This window comes from Colobus angolensis, unplaced genomic scaffold (assembly GCF_000951035.1).
Source record: "Colobus angolensis palliatus isolate OR3802 unplaced genomic scaffold, Cang.pa_1.0 Scaffold72, whole genome shotgun sequence".
In the NCBI taxonomy this organism is placed as follows: Eukaryota; Metazoa; Chordata; class Mammalia; order Primates; family Cercopithecidae; genus Colobus; species Colobus angolensis.
The window spans coordinates 894,457-911,523 of record NW_012120932.1 but is presented as its reverse complement, the minus strand read 5'-3'; the positions used below and the strand labels follow the sequence as shown (position 1 = coordinate 911,523).

The window sequence follows — 17,067 nt, the reverse complement described above, 5'->3', positions numbered from 1 at the left end:
AATAATGTGTACAAGTCACCATGTATGTGATTGATACATTCAGAACTGGGAAAGGATAAATAGAAGTATGGATTTGATTCTTAGTAAACAAGGAGGATATAGTAGGTCCTACTGTATTTGTTCTCTATAGCATCCATTGGTCAGAAAAAGCCCAGATAGTCTGAAAGAGCTACAATTTCAAAAAATCTTTACAAGTGGATTAAAAAATCCCAGAGAAATCACAGTGAAACTGAAGAATATCTAAGTCAAAGAGAATATGCAAATATCCTCCTCTCTGAAAACACAGCATTCAGACATATAACAGACTTTTAAGCAACAAGAAAGTCCAGAAGAAAATTATAAACCCAAGAACAAAATGTATTTTGAGGAACAACCCTAACAATTCTACTAAATGATAAAAGACCATCTGCATGGAATGCTACCAGGTCAGAAGCTGCAGCAACTTAGCTTTTCTAAATTAATTCTCTGAGGTGCCTGGGAGTTGGGTACATTACACATCACAAAACTCATCTAATCCAAGATTAAGAACACATTTTTCTATGAAACACAGGTGAAGCAACTGAGTGCTTTATTAAAAGATGATTAGATATTTAAACAAAATTAGAAAAACTATGCATTTTACTTACTGCTTTACTTACTGTAGCTTTTAAAACACTGGTTCAGCAAGGGGTAGGATAACCATGAAGCTTCCTCCAAGAAACGTAGGTCCTGAGTATCTGCATTATTAAGCTGACGTTTGGTACTGCTGAAGCATCTTACCAATAAGCAGCCAAAATAAAAGGAATTATCAAGGAATGACTTGCGATGGATTTAATGATTGTCTTTCAGGAATTAAGAATCTTATGATAAACAAATGGAGTCAAGAAATGTGAATAATTAAGTGGTCAAGAGTGCAAAAAGGATGAGAACACTAAAAATTAAACCCAATCATGTTTCAAAAGTTTAATACCATTTTTTATAAAATTGAACTTGCAGTATTGAATACATGAGTTTATATTTTTGAAACTAAATGACCTTTTACACTGAAATAATTATAGATTGCATGCCAGAAAATGGAATTAGGTTGATGCTAATTTAAATATGTACAATGTAATTCAAACATAAATTCTGAAGAATGTAAGAACTAATAGCATGTAAGCCAGCTTTCCCATGACCCCAGTCTTCCTCCAGTAGAAATACTGCGCTATGAGCCATTTTGTCCAGACCAAAGGGCTCTTTTCATAATATTTTTAGCCATATATAGATAAATTTAAAATAGCATAAGAAGAATATTTCAGAAATAATTAATGGTAAAATATCCTTATTTTTCATTTTGTATATATTTACAAAAGTGTATTTACCTATTTCTGAAAAGAATAAACATTTAAAATGAAGATAAGGATTATCAAAATAATTGTTTCTTTTATTTACACCATTTTGATAAATAGAATGAAATATCTTACTATAACAGGACCTATATCATGAAAATGCTACAAAAAAGGTCTAGTTTCCACTTGTTATGTAGAGTTATTCAGTTTAATGATCACATTAGGTTTTCCTTTCCAATAGTCATGACACTGGTGGTTTGAAAACGATCTTGGCTTAAATTGACTTTTACTTTCTTTAATGTGAGCTCTTACAACTTCCAGAAATGTAAATAGCAGAGGTTAGGTTTTTATTCATTCAATAAAATGCATAACTTTTCATTACTGAAAGGCATGTCACGAACATATTGAACAAGTGTTACATGAAATAACTTTGGTAAGAACTACTTCAGGCTGAAATATATGAAGCTGAGATGATTTTGCTTAGAATGATGTATCAAAAAATCAGCAAAAGGAGAAGAAAAGCAATTCTTTATTTTTATCCAAATATATCAGACTTCATAATTTAGTTTCAACAAAAACTTCACCATATATCATCCAAACCAAGACATTGTAAGAGTGAAAGGGAGTGCTACCAATAATTACACAGGTACAACAGGTATAAACTGGAATCTTCCTGGGTAAACTGGGACCTATGATCAACCTAGAAATAAGGGTTAAACTGCAATTACATGCAGAAATCATACCTTTCCCACGCATGTGTGGAAAAGATAAAAAAAAAAAACCATTCACTCAGATAAGGTAATTTCAACAACAGTAGCTCCTTCTCATCAGATAGATTTCTGTTCACATATTATCCCCGTCCTAAGCCAGTCACATTTTCGAAAATAATCAATTTTTACTCCACACAGTTACTTTGCATTATGTTACCCTGTTTTTATTCTTTTTTTTTTTTTAGATGTTGAGATGGAGTCTTGCTCTGTCACCCAGGCTGGAGTACAGTGGCAGAATCTCGGCTCACTGCAACCTCCGCCTCCCAGGTTCAAGCAATTCTCCTGCCTCAGCTTCCCCAGTAGCTGGGATTACAGGTGTCTGCCACCATGCCCAGTTAATTTTTGCATTTTTAGTACAGACGGGATTTCACCATGTTGTCCAGGCTGGTCTTGAACTCCTGACCTCAGGTGTTGCCCCAACTCGGCCTCCCAAAGTACTGGGATTACAGGCATGAACCACTGTGTCAGGCCTGTTTTCTTCTCTGAACTGATACTTTGACTGTCTGAAGTGGTCTCATTTGTTTTTTGTCTCCTCCCCACTCTCCTTCTGGTATACAGTGTTCATGGTGAGCAATGGCCTCCTCTGACTTAGCCACGTCCAAATCCCCAGGAACTAAAAATGCCTACAACATAGAAGGCATGCAAAAATTTTGTTGAATGTGTGAATACACTTGGAGAGTTTGTTTTTGGCTCTGTCTTCTCCTTGGTACCAAAGACAAATTAAAATGACTCTCCAAAGTAAATTATGGCTCTATTTAGTTTTAAGTTCTTGGACTAAATGATCTATGCACTTTTTTTCCACTGCTGATCAATATACCATGCCCTGTGTACCCCTTTCTCTCTCTGTCACTATTTTGTTTCCTACATCCACAAAATAAGAAAGCTTGGTTATCAATGGGTATAGGGCAGTTTGCTCCATTCACAGTAGATGCACACTCAAGATTGATCATTTTGCCAGTAAGAATTCCCTGGTATATGTTTGCACCTACAGAATTTGGTTGATACAGAGGTAGCCAGAAGGTTTTATTATAGTCAGTGATTTAAGTGATGTATTAATTTGCCAATAATAAAATTATCACAAAATTGTTAAAAAATAGGAAATAATGAGAGCCCAAACTAGCAATTAATGACTTACATATTAATGAGAACTTTTTAAAATTTGGGGCAGACTTAAATTATAATACTGAAGTTTTATAGGAAAACCCATGATATTCTGTTAAGGAGCAGTTTTAAATTTTCATAAAAGTCTCTGCATTCCAAATTTTTATTTTGAAAGTGTTCTACTGATCACTAGTTTTGATTCCTGCTAACAAGTCATAAATATCAGACTTCAGGATTAGAAAAAACAGTACTGTCAACATTATTTGGGTAGACCAGGGATCCAAGACACCAATAAAATCAGTGTTCACCAAAAAACTGTGTGTAAGATATCTTCAATTTATCTAATTTTAATTTCTCTCTGGTCTGTGCAAAAACTTCCTCCTGAACTATAAGTGACAGGCATGGGATAGGTTCCCTAGGTGAGGAAAAAGTCTATCCTGTTACAACAAATGCCATAAACAAGAAAACAGAATTAAAAAGAGACTCAATTAGACATACATATTTTAAGCATAAATATTTATCATCTGTTTCATTGCATTGTCATGTCTTCTTAAAATGATTGGTCTTTAAAATGGACAAAATTTCCAGAAAAGGAATGAAAATGTTTCCGATTTACTCGGTTTGAAACAGGGACCATTAATTGTATAACTTCACACAGATTCTGATATATTCAATATAACTTGGCCACTGTCTAATAACATGATTCAGTGTTTGTTCAGAGCTCATCTTTGTATTAGATCATATACAAAATAGATTTCCAGATTTTAATTAGTCTAGGAAAGGAATAATTCTCAAATTAATCAATAATTATGTCTCCCCAGTACTAGCAACTTTTAAAAATCATAAGAAATGTTTGGTGCTATACTGAGTACTGGTATGCTCTAAAGTTTACAATTTAAACATGTAATGGTTATATTTTTGCAGGGCCATAGATAGCACAAATTTGTGTGATTCTCTCATATAAAATACAAATGAAAGCCTCCCAGGACCTTAAACAGCAGAAAACATTAAATCAGATTTTAAAATGACAAAAATTTAAGGCTAAAATATTTGGTATTAATAATTAATGCCAGTAGCCTTCCTACTCTAATAAAGTAAACATGCACAAGAACTACAACTTTGAACAAAACATCACAATTTTATCAGATATATATGTATGTATGTATGTATGTGTATGTATGTATATATATATGTATATGTGTGTATACATACACACACACACAGACATATATTTAGTTTTATCGCCCTGAAAACTATTCACTCATGTTTGGCTTAATACATATGTTAGAAATGTCGGGGAGAGTATTTCCCCTTTAAATATATATATATATTTTTTTTCCAGAATATACAATATAAATATGCCATATATAAATCATGCCATAAAACTAAATGCAAAATTTGCACATTATTGCATGCTTGATGTGATAATACATGCCCGTTAATAACTTCCTTATGATGTCCTCCCTCCGTAACTGTTGCTTTCTGCACATTAGCAATACTTGGGAAAGGAAGCATTCTCAAATATGCTTGTAGAACTGGGAGGAAAATATACTTTCAGATTCCTTAGGGAGAATTACCTCATCGCCAAATATTGGACTATTACTAAATCAAACATTAAATAATGCCTAAGGGAGTGCTTTGTTATGTGAAGCGATCAGAGTTCATTTTTCTTAATTTGGCTGGAAGGTTCCCTTCCATCCTAGCTGCTCCTCCAGCCATCTTTTGAAGCTTTGGTGGCAAATCAGCCACAGACTGGCTCATGGGATCAGATAACATCTTGGTGGTTTTAGATACTAGTTTTTCTTCTGAGTTGCCCGGAACTGAACTTATTCGTTGAAGTTTCATGGGCAAGTCTCCCAAGCTGTAGGCTTTTTCTGAAGTTGTGGAACTCATCCTCAAGAGTTTTTTGGGAAAGTCTTCTCTTCCAGTAATTTTCTGCAGCTTAGATGGTAGTTTTGTAGTAATATCATCTAGTCCATCTAAGCATTCCACAGAATTATGTCTTTCTTTGCTGTTAGTTATGGCTGGTGCTATTAAAGGGGACGACATGAGAAGCATTTCCTCCTGCTCTTTCACACTGTAAGGTGGGGTGGGGACTTCAAATGTTGCATGGAACTGGGAGTAATCAACTTTAAAGAATCCCTCTTCTAAGGAAATTACAGGAAAAAAACGGTGACCCCAAAGAACTTCATCTTCAGTATATGATGTTCGAGCTTGACAAGTCATCCCTACAAGAAAAGAGAAAATTCTTGATAAATTATGCATAGTGGAAGCACATGTAAAGCCGGTTTGGCCTAAATCATTCATTTCACTTTCTTACCTAGGTTTTGGACTGTTTATCTGAAGCCTGAATAATAGAATAGATTAAAAGTTGTACTCTAAGTTAATAGCTTTGATACATAGAAGGACGATGTGTCATTACATAAATACTAACCACAAACCAAAAGCAGAAGTAGCATAGAATAATTTCAGAACATACATGTCCCTATAAGGAGATAAGTGGAAAAATTATGTAACAATTTTTCATCATTTAAGAAACAGTGTCATAAATAAAACAAATCTGACATTGAATCTAAACTTTAATACTGTGTAAACTTAGAAAATATATTTAACTGAGTATCACTTTATTCTTCTGCAGAGTAAAGCACTGTCAACAATACCTGTCTCACAATGTTGCTGTGACCATGAAATAACACATACAGAAATGTAAAATTTGTCATGTAATATCTACAATAGGTGACTCCATTAATGAGAGCTTACCTTTTTCTCTTTACCTAGCAAAGGCTTGCTATGGGGGTGGGGGGGCAGTGGGAGGGTAGGAGGACAAAAGGTAACTCTCCCAAGTATTTGCTAAACCAAATAAAAGGTAGTAATATTTACATGCTAGAAAAAGAAAAGTCATTGTGGTGGTTATATTCTTTTGCATCTGTAAGGCCAGAATAAACTTTTGCTCAAGTTTCAGAAATCCATATGCTAAAATCAGTGATCTGGGCCATGTGATGTGTCAAGTTGCACTCTTGCTCTAGGAATATCTGGACCTGGATGCTGGCTATCAGATGTAAATTTTTTCAGTTTATCAATTATGTTCCTTGAATATCATTTGCCTCATGGTATTCTAATTTACTCTATTTTGTTCTCTTCATAAATCATTTATTTCGATTGTGTTACAATCAAATCAGTCAACTTGTGAATATTCATTTTGTGAAGACTGGAAGTATAGAAATAAATTAAAAACATGTATCAAGTTTCTGTCTCATGTTAGTCAAAAGACATGATTTTCTGTAAGTAGTAAAATTCACTAATTTCTCTACTTCTATGGAAGTCTATCAGACTTCTATTAAAGGCTATTAAATAAAAGTCTATCAGACTTCTATTAAAGGCTATTAAAATGTAAGATAATGATGAATTTTAAAAATCATCCCTTCAATAATTAAGTATAATTTAAATAAGTGATGATAGTTTTTCTTCATTCATTTCAATTCTTCCCCATCCATTATAAGTAATTTCTATTGTTTTTGAGCCTGGCATAGTTTGGAGGAAGGGATATCTGTCTTTTTTCTAACTGACTAGCAATCACACATACAATACATATAGATAATTAGGATATAATGCATAATTAAGGAGCCACATTTGAATCCTTCCAAAATCTTGCCTTATGAAAATTGTTAGATATTACCAAAGAATTAGTTACCACTATATACTATTTTTTATGACAATTTTAAAATAAACTCATGTAGAAAATTAGTATCTATTATGTGACTAGCACTGTGTTAGGTGCTCTCTCTCTTCTTCCCTCTTTTTTTTTTTTCCATTCTAATCCTCAGTATGGTCCTGTTAAGAAGATATTCTTGTATCTATTTTAAAAACGAGGAATTTAGTGCTCAGAGAGGTTAAGTCTCTTGACCTTTCTTGAGCACAGATCTAATAAGCCATAGAGAAAAAATGTATCATCCTATTTATATGTGTGTGTGTGTGTTTTTAATTGTCGTCGTTATTTTACTTTGCTGTAATGTCTCTAATATTTTAGTTAGGAATGCAGTTATCACTTAAACTCTGTAATGGTGCAAATCTGACCATGATCAAATATCCGTGTTTATAATCAATTTTACGTGAAGAATAGCCCCAGAAATATTTATATATAAGACAATAAAATGAGTTTTAAAATATTAAGTGTAAACACACACATAGCAGCATTCCGTATTTTCTAACAACTTTCTGGCCTCTAAGTATTTCATAAGAAAAATCATAGATTATCACTTAATCAGGAAAAATAAATGTATTTCCTGATATATCAACTTGGTTTTATTTTGAGAAATTTAAAGATAAAGAAAAGTATCTAGAATAAAGAATAAATATCTGATGTTATTGTTAAGAAATAATAAAACAAATAATGTGGAAGTGCCTTATATTTTCTACCTAAAAGCAACCACTGTCATTTTAAGTCTTTCCCATCCAAGACATTAATTTAAATTTGAGAAAAAAGACTATAAGTATATTTTTTACTAAGTGATAATACTGCCTTACAATCTTTTTTATTTTTATGTTTTTCGAGATGAGGTCTCTGTTGCCCAGGCTGCAGTGCAATGGCACGATCTCAGTTCATTGCAGTCTCGACTTCCCTGGGATCAGGTGATCCTCCCACCTCGGCCTCCCAAGTAGCTGTATTTTTTTGTAGAGACAGGGTTTTGCCATGTTACTCAGGCTCGTCTTGAACCCAGCCATTTTTTTTTAATTTTAAAAACTTCAATCATTGAAAATTGATGTCAGGCAGAATTATCCTAAGTGAGGTCACATACTTAATATTCAGTGTCTTAAAATGTAAGGAAAGTTTGTAAGTTTGTCCTTTGATTAATGTAAATACATATTAACATCAAGTTAAAGTAAATTCAGGTTATGAAGTCTGTTCAATTATTTCTAACAATCACAAAGTAAATTTTGAAATAAAATTTGATGATATCACCATCTTAGCCCATTTCATTTTGGTGGTCTTTTTTTTTTACATTGGGAAAATAACATGAAATAAGAAATCAAAATTTTGCCCCTGCTTTTACCATGATAATTGGGAAAATAAAATCTTATAAAATGTTAACATTGGGAAAACAGGCCATCAATTATTAAGTTACTTAAAGTGCTGTGACATCTACAGTGGAAACGTGTGTTCAAATGTTTGTTGGCATTAAAGTACTTGTAATCATTGTTACTGAAATGCTAATGCATGATTTCGACTGAAAAGGAAGGTGGAGAATCTATTTTACTATATCAAATTAACTTTACTTATTTTCCCAGCAAATTCACATAAATGAGGCAACATCTGAAACATAATTAAAAAGTTTATGAATTTGGCTGTCAATGTCACTATGAAATAGCTTGTGAAAATTACCTAAAGCTCTCTTGCCCTGTTTTCTCGTTTATAAATTAGACATAACAACATATCTTCTCTTAGAAACCTACTGAGAGTTTGAAAGTAAAAGACATAGAACCTTGCTTGCTGTGTAGGCAATGCCCATTAATGACTAGTGTTTTTATTGTTCTATACTAGTCACTTGCATTTCCTGTTCTTCCTGAAAATTAGTAAAGTGACTTAATATGTGTGAGAAATTTTTACATCTTTGTAATTTATCTCATATTAGTAATATAGAAAATTAAGAATTAAGTTTAAAAGTCACTGTCTATGATATAACTTTTTTTTTTTTTTTTTTCAGATGGGATCTTGTCCTGCCACCCAGGCTGCAGTGCAGTGGTGGGATCACAGCTCACTGTAGCCTCAAACCCCTGGGCTCAAGCAATCTTCTTGCCTGTTGCTCCCAAGTAGCTGGTATTACAGGCACAAGCCACCAAGTCTGGCTAATTTTTAATTTTTTGTAGTGATGGGGTCTCAGAAAAGGCTGCTCTCAAATTCCTGGCATCAAGTGATCCTCTCAGCTCAGCCTCCCAAATCCCAGGCTGCTCTCAAATTCCTGGCCTCAAGTGATCCTCCCACCTCAGCCTCCCAAAGTGCTGGAATTACAGGTATAAGCCATTATGCCCAGCCAGTAATTTGCTTTTAAAATTGTCAGACAATTAAACATTCAAAATATTTAAAAATATAGAAAAAAGTTATATTACTCGTATTTCCAGTTTTTAGGGTTTCACAACATTTTCCACCTAACTATCCCTAATAGCAGAGGAGACTAAGTATGGACATATGGGGTGTATTAAAAGGCTTGCAGCAAGCAGAACGGCTAAAATCAATGTTAATACTATGTTAAACATGCCAAGAACATTTGCCAGCACCTTAACCTTTGTTTGTTTTTCTACTGTTCCTGTCCTACTTTCATTAGATGTAGGTACCCAAATAGCAGACATTTCCAATTCACAATCATAGTTTTAAAATCTGGTTTCATGTCAGGTTTTATGAACTTGCAATCAATATGTGGATAAGGATATGGAAGATTTATAAATTGGATAACAGAAAAATGTCTATGTTTGCCAATTTGCATCTTAGACAATGAACTAAGATAAGATATAATTGAGAGAGTACTTCTTTTTGCAAAAGTTATCCCAAAATGGTGATGAAAAAATAAAATGCAAATTTCAACTGAGAAGATTTAAAGTAGATATCATTATGGTTTCTAAGAACATGCATGTATCATATCATTCTTCCTTCTAGAATTAGAATGCTTTATATTTCTTATTCTAATTAAAGTTATTTTAAAATAATCCATGCTTAGATTCATAACTGGAAATGCCGTTTGAATTAAAATAAATGCAAGTGACTACTATTATTCAAAGGGTACTATGCGATTGCACCTCTTAGCCAGCAACACAACTGTTTGCATGTTTTAACCAGATTCCAGACTTGAACAAATGTGGTGAAAATCAACACGAGCTCATCTCTGTGGAAACTGGCAAAGCAACAGATGCTGCTACTGGAAATAGCTGGAACTTTTGAATCCTTAGATAAAAAAAATTTTGTATAAAGAAAAAAAGATTTATTCTGTGCATTGCATTGCAATATTCACAGATTTAAAAGGGTATATATTACTGTTTAGTGTAATTTATTCCAGTATCAGTATGCCCATTTAAAATGGTAGAAGCAACATAGTCTAACCTCTTTATTTTTGACATTTTCCTTTCCTGACTCTGCCTTTAAACTGAACTAAGTTCATCCTTTTAACTGAATTAAACATTCATTCAAAGAACAGATCTGTGGAAGGTTTTAAAGTGAAAATGACAAAGTGAGTTGTTATTTGACAAGTCCTTAATTAAACTTTCAGGATATCTCTAACTCAGTTATTTTCCATTGTTTCTCCTAGCTGGAGATGGTGGATGTGTCACTCACACAAAGGGGGCACAATATGGTTAAAAACAATATAACTACAGTCCAACAGGGAATGTCTGAATGCCGTGACACAGAAAGTATCACACAATCAATAACTTCTGCACATGGAGGCTTTATCTAAACCTTATCCAATGTAGATGTGTTTGGGTGAGGTTGGGGGAGAGAAGAAAGGGAAGGAGGAAAGATGGATAGAAGGATAGAGAGAATCAGAGCCAGAGAGAGAAAGAGAGAGGAGAGAGAGCAAAAGAGTATTCTCCTGTAATGGTGGCTGTGGCTGTGTTTTATCACATATACGTTAAACAAAAGCAGAAAAAAAAGAGCAAATCCCCTTTAGTTAAGCCATGTGGTAATAATGTCTCTGTAGGATTATATGTCAAGTATCTCTCTAAACACTATTTACAAGTTGTCTTTAATCCTCACAACTCCTAGAGGAAGAGACTGTTATCCCCCTTCCTGTTTTCTAGAGGTGGAAACTGAGTCACAGAGGGATACAAGATAGTAGGATCACATAAAGGTGAAGCAGCTGGAAATTGAACATAAGAAATCAGGCTTGAGGATTCATGCTCTTAATCCCTTCTCTCTATCAAGTAGTACTGTGTAGGCAAAAGAAGAAACAAAAGAGAGTTTAGTACTAGTAATGTAAGTAATGAATATTCAAATTAAAGTGTCAACTTTTGGGTACAAGAGCATCAAGTCTGTGATTTTGTGGTCAAGGGGACCAGATTTGACACAATAAAAACAAAAGCAAGTGATGAAAGAAATGAACCTTTCTTCAGGGATGAACACCAGAGGCACTCTGCACAACTCCCTGGAGTAAGTACTGTGGTGTCAGACAACCATGGGGCTGCATCCCAGCTCTAGCACCTATGCTGTTTAACTTTGGGATGGTGCTTTGCCTCTCTGAGCCCGTTTTTCTAATCTTGAAAATTATAATAATAATAATAGTACTTGTATTCTAGGATAATTGGAATAATTTTATGAGATATTATATGCAATGTATTTAGCAAATGTCTTAATAAATATTAGTGATATTTATTGTAGCTGCTATTACATGTGGAAAAAGTATGGGAAACCAATTGATGAGTGAATTTTTAAGAATTAAAATAATGAATGAATCATCTTCCTACTGGATGGGAAAAATAAATATTCGCTCATGTGACTGTTGGTTAAAATTGCTAATTATAAACATAAAAATAATAGTGGTGATAATAATTACATGTTGAGTAACAATGTACCAAGTAGTGTGCTATATATAGGTTTTATATATTTCATCTCACTATCTCATAAAGGCAAAACTATAAATAAAATTTTATTATTTTCACATTTCCAAGAGAAGGATAGAGCTTGAAATTTCAAGTAACAGAGAGTAAACAGCAGAGCTAAGTCCAGAACTCATACTGATTCCCAAACCTAAGCTCTTAACAAATAACTTTACTATCTAATGACTTCCTTAGTGAAAGCATATTAAACTGAAACATAGAATTAAAAATTAATATTATTTGTACAAATATGTACAGGTGGTATATGTGTATGTATATATACATATATTTGAGTTATTAGTTATTAAGTAAATTGTACACTGTTCGTTTCTAGTGTGGGATCCAGATTTCTTAACTACTTTCCTGAATAAACAAAACCTTTTGGTATCACTATAAGGATCTGAAGCAAAGAGATTCTACAGGACAATGCTAGCTGATATTCTGGTATCCACAGTAAGCAGGTCATATCAGCCCTAGAGGCCAGTTGCAGAGAGGGTAAAGCATCGGTTTTAATGCCAGATGCACCTAACATCAAACACTGAATCCCAGCTCCACCAGTAATTAATACGTGACCTTAAAAAAACTAATACATCTCTTTAAGCTTTAGTTTCATTATCTGTAAATTAAGGCCCACCCTGCTAATATGTGACCTTAAAAAAACTAACACATCTCTTTAAGCTTTAGTTTCATTATCTGTAAATTAAGGCCCACCCTGCTAATTTCACATGAAGATTGTGAAAATTAAATGAAATTAAGTGACATATGTAAACTACACGCACAATAAATATTGATAATTTTTTCCCAGAAGAATCCTTAAATACAGGCTATATGACTACAGCTTTAATTTACACAGGCACATACACAGAGGAAAAGAACCTGAAAATTAAACCAAATAACATATTAGTTTTTTCCCTAAATCTATTCTGTTATTTTCTTCAAATTGGCAGTTGTTTCAATAAATGAATCAGCTAATAGCTTAGCATGCAGAGCATGTTGTATATCACCAAGTAACTTCTTAGCCCACTCTACATATTTCCCTGAGGATTACTAAATGAGGACTATAGCTGTTTCTTCTCTAAGGTACTTCCAAAATTTCACCCATCTCCCAAGATATATTAACTATAACACTAACTTGGCATTCTCTGCATGTTCTCTATTGCGTTGTACTGAGCTGAACCCAAATGTAAAGTATAAACTTTCTGAAGAAGCTTGTGACATTTTTATTTTTAAATCTTGTTTATAAAACACAAAGGCACTGCATACAATACAGTTCAACAATATAAGGTTACTGGCAACAGACTCTTTTGAGATATAGGTTGCAAAGTCATTAAGAATACATAAATTGCTTCCAGAAACTGCAGTTTTCAAAAAGATGGAATCTCTTTATCTCCACATATTCTGCTCAAAACAGACTTTTAGTGAGGAGTAGAAGGTTCTGGCACGCATTCAACTCAATATTATCCTCTATTATTTACAAGCACTTGGTCTTACAATGTGTTCTCAGACATCAGTTTGCCACTACTGTTCAAGCTAGGTCAAAGAATTTTAAAAAACTAAAAATACAAAAGAAGAAAAGCCCAGTTGTATTTGCCAGAAAATAAAGCTTCAGTAAGAATTTTATAAACAAATATTTCAAATACAATACTTAAGGTTTCTAAATTCCCAGAACAAAAGAAAAAATAGATTTTTAGCAATGATTAACAGAAAACAACATTAGAGGTTCTAAAAGGAAGATAAGTGCAGATGCTAAAGGTTCACGGTCAGGTAGAAAATATGACAGAAACTTCACAATCATATTGCTGAAAATAGATTTAGGAGAGACAGGGAAATATTAAGCAAAAAAACATGGGCTTTGAATATAAACTTGAGATTGTTCCTGTTTGGATATCTCACTGTTAGTAAGACCTTGGGCATGTTATAATTATCCGAACCTTGATTGCTATAAAATATGGGTAGTAGTGCCATATAAAATATATAATGTATATGGTCATTGTGACTATAAATGATATAACCTATTTATGGGCCTACTATATTAGCTGGTAAATAATAAAGGTTCAATCATTGATCATTATTATCAGTCATGATTATTATGTTTCCAATTAATTAAAAGATTAGTTCAGATATATTTTAAATAATTCTTTAGTGATCATCTAATTTCTCAGAAACAGATCAATGCATAGAATAATTTTCACCAAGTTAATTTCTGGCAATTTGATACAGACTATGTTGTCTATATTTACCTGGAATACGACGAAGTGTATATAATGAACTGAGTAAAACAAACATGAGGAACTGAGCCCAATCTACTATCACTTTCAACCTGGCCTGCTCTGAACAAATTTGACTTAACTTTGTAGTAAATAACTTTGTAGTAACTACTTTCTTCAAAATGTAATTGATTTATCTGCTGTGTTGACAAAGCACTGCCTTTAACTCTCTACTCTTACTTCAATTAGAAGCATTGCAGAATTTGCCAAATTCATTTTCTTTTTTTTTTTTTTTCTGAGACAGAGTCTCACTGTGACGCCCAGGCAGGAGTGCAGTGGCACGATCTTGGCTCACTGCAACCTCCACATCCCAGATTCAAGTGATTCTCCTGCCTCAGCCTCCCGAGTAGCCAGGACTACAGGTACATGCCACCATGCCCAGCTAATTTTTGTGTTTTCAGTAGAAAAGGGGTTTCACCATATTGACCAGGCTGGTCTTGAACTTCTGATCTCAAGTGATCCACCCGCCTCAGCCTCCCAAAGTGTTGGGATTACGGGCATGAGCCACCGCACACAGCCCAAATTCACTTTAAACTGATTATTATTACTCTAATAATAATCGAACAATGGAACAGTGGAAATGTCTCAGTCTCCTCACACCTTTTTCTGCTTTCTCCTTATGATATTTATTAAAGCATGTTTCTTTGCATTGTTAATTATAGAATAAAAGCAATAGCTACCTAAATAGATTCATGCTATTGTTTTCCCTAGTAAGATACAATTTCTAGCTTTCAAAATATCTTCACTATCTAACTACAATATAATATAACTATTATTGAAAGATACTCCATAAGACTGACATCAGAAAAGATATTTTTCAGGCCCAGTGTGGTGGCTCACACCTGTAATCCCAGCACTTTGGGAGGCCAGAGTGGGTGGATCACTTGAGGTCAGGAGTTCGAGACCAGCCTGAACAACATGTTAAAACCCCATTTCTACTAAAAATACAAAAATCAGCCAAGCGTGGTGGCACATGTCTCTTAATCCCAGCTACTTGGAAGGCTGAGGCATCAGAATCGCTTGAACCCAAGAGGCAGAGGTTGCAGTGAGCTGAGATTATGCCACTGCACTCCAGCCTGGCAGACCTAGCAGACTCTGTCTCAAAAAATACATTTTTTTTTTTAAAAGAAAAATAGAATAAATTTCTGGCTTAAGGCATTCCAAAATGGCCGAATAGGAGCAGCTCTGGTCTACAGCTCCCAATGTGATCGACGCAGAAGACAAGTGATTTCTTCATTTCCAACTGAGGTACCTAGTTCATGTCATTGGGACTGGGTAGATAGTGGGTGCAGCCCATGGAGGGTGAGTTGAAGCGGGACAGGATGTTGCCTCACCCAAGAAATGCAAGGAGTTGGGGGATTTCACTTTCCTACCTGTGGGAAGCTGTGACAGACTACCTGGAAGTGCCCAAATACTGCACTTTTCCAAAGCTCTTAGCAACCAGCACACAAGGTGATTCTCTCCTGTGCCTGGCTTGGTGGGTCCCACGCCCACAGAGCCTTGCTCACGGCTAGCGCAGCAGTCTGAGATCAATCTGCCAGGCGGCAGCCTGGCTCGGGGAAGGGCATCTGCCGTTGCTGAGACTTGAGTAGATAAACAAAGTGGCCGGGAAGCTTGAACTGGGCAGAGCCCACCACAGCTCAACAAGGCCTACTGCCTCTAGACTCCACCACTGTGGGCAGGGCATAGCTGAACAAAAGGCAGCAGACAACTTCTACAGACTTAAACATCCCTGTTTGACAGCTCTGAAGAGAGTAGTGGCTCTCTCAGCACGGCGTTTGAGCTATGAGAATGGACAGCCACTCCTCAAGTGGCTCCCTGACCCCTGTGTAGCCTGACAGGGAGACACCTCCCAGTAGGGGCTGACAGACAGCTACCTCAAATAGGCGGCTACCCCTCTGGGACAAAGCTTCCAGAGGAAGAATCAGGCAGCAATATTTATTGTTCTGCAATATTTGCTTTTCTGCAGCCTCTGCTGGTGATACCCATGCAAACAGGGTCTGGAGTGGAACTCCAGCAAACTCCAACAGACCTGCAGCTGAGGGGCCTGACTGACAGAAGGAAAACTAACAAACAGAAAGGAATAGCATCATCATCAACAAAAAGGTCATCTACACCAAAACCCCATCTGTAGCTCACCAACATCAAAGACCAAAGGTAGATAAAACCACAAACATGGGGAGACACCATAGCAGAAAAGCTGAAAATTCTAAAAATCAGAGGGTCTCTTCTCCTCCAAAGGACTGCTGCTTCTCGCCAGCAATGTAACAAAGCTGGAGGGAAAATGATTTTGACGAGTTGACAGAAGTATGCTTCAGAAGGTCGGTAATAACAAATTTCTCTGAGCTAAAGAGGGATGTTCGAACCCAATGCAAGGAAGCTAAAAACCTTGAAAAAAGATTAGACAAATGGCTAACTAGAAAAAACAGTGTAGAGGAGACCTTAAAAGACCTGATGGAGCTGAAAACCATGGCATGAGAACTTCGTGACACATGCACAAGCTTCAGTAGCTGATTTGATCAAGTGGAAGAAAGGGTGTCAGTGATTGAAGATCAAATTAATGAAATAAAATGTGAAGATAAGGTTAGAGAAAAAAAGAATAAAAAGAAACTAATAAAGCCTCCAAGAAATATGGGACTATGTGAAAAGACCAAATCTACATTTGATTGGTGTACCTGAAACTGATGGGGAGCATGGAACCAAGTTGGAAAACACTCTTCAGGATATTACCCAGGAGAACTTCCCCAACCTAGCAAGGGAGGCCAACATTCAAATTCAGGAAATACAGAGATCACCACAAAGATACTCCTCGAGAAGAACAACACCAAGACACACAATTGTCAGATTCACCAAGGTTGAAACAAAGGAAAAAGTCTTAAAGGCAGCCAGAGAAAAACGTTGAGTTACCCACAAAGGGAAGCCCTTCAGACTAACGGTGGATCTCTCAGCAGAAACTCTACAAGTCAGAAGAGAGTGGGGGCCAATATTCAACATTCTTAAAGAAAAGAATTTTATACCCAGAATTTCATATCCAGCCAAACT

At 35.2% G+C, this 17,067-nt stretch overlaps 1 protein-coding gene across 2 annotated transcripts in view; it reads right to left on the bottom strand.

Moving 5' to 3' along the window:
- Window positions 1-3,677: 3,677 nt before the first annotated feature.
- KCNJ3 (potassium channel, inwardly rectifying subfamily J, member 3) overlaps window positions 3,678-17,067 on the bottom strand; it is a 159,473-nt gene continuing 146,083 nt past the window's right edge. Inside the window, exon 3 of one of the 2 annotated variants that reach the window (XM_011927455.1) lies at window positions 3,678-5,406. In XM_011927455.1, coding sequence (XP_011782845.1) covers window positions 4,820-5,406 — 587 coding nt within the window. In that variant the 3' untranslated portion in view covers window positions 3,678-4,819. The remainder of the gene's footprint in view (window positions 5,407-17,067) is intronic. The other variant, XM_011927457.1, reaches the window with a different exon arrangement.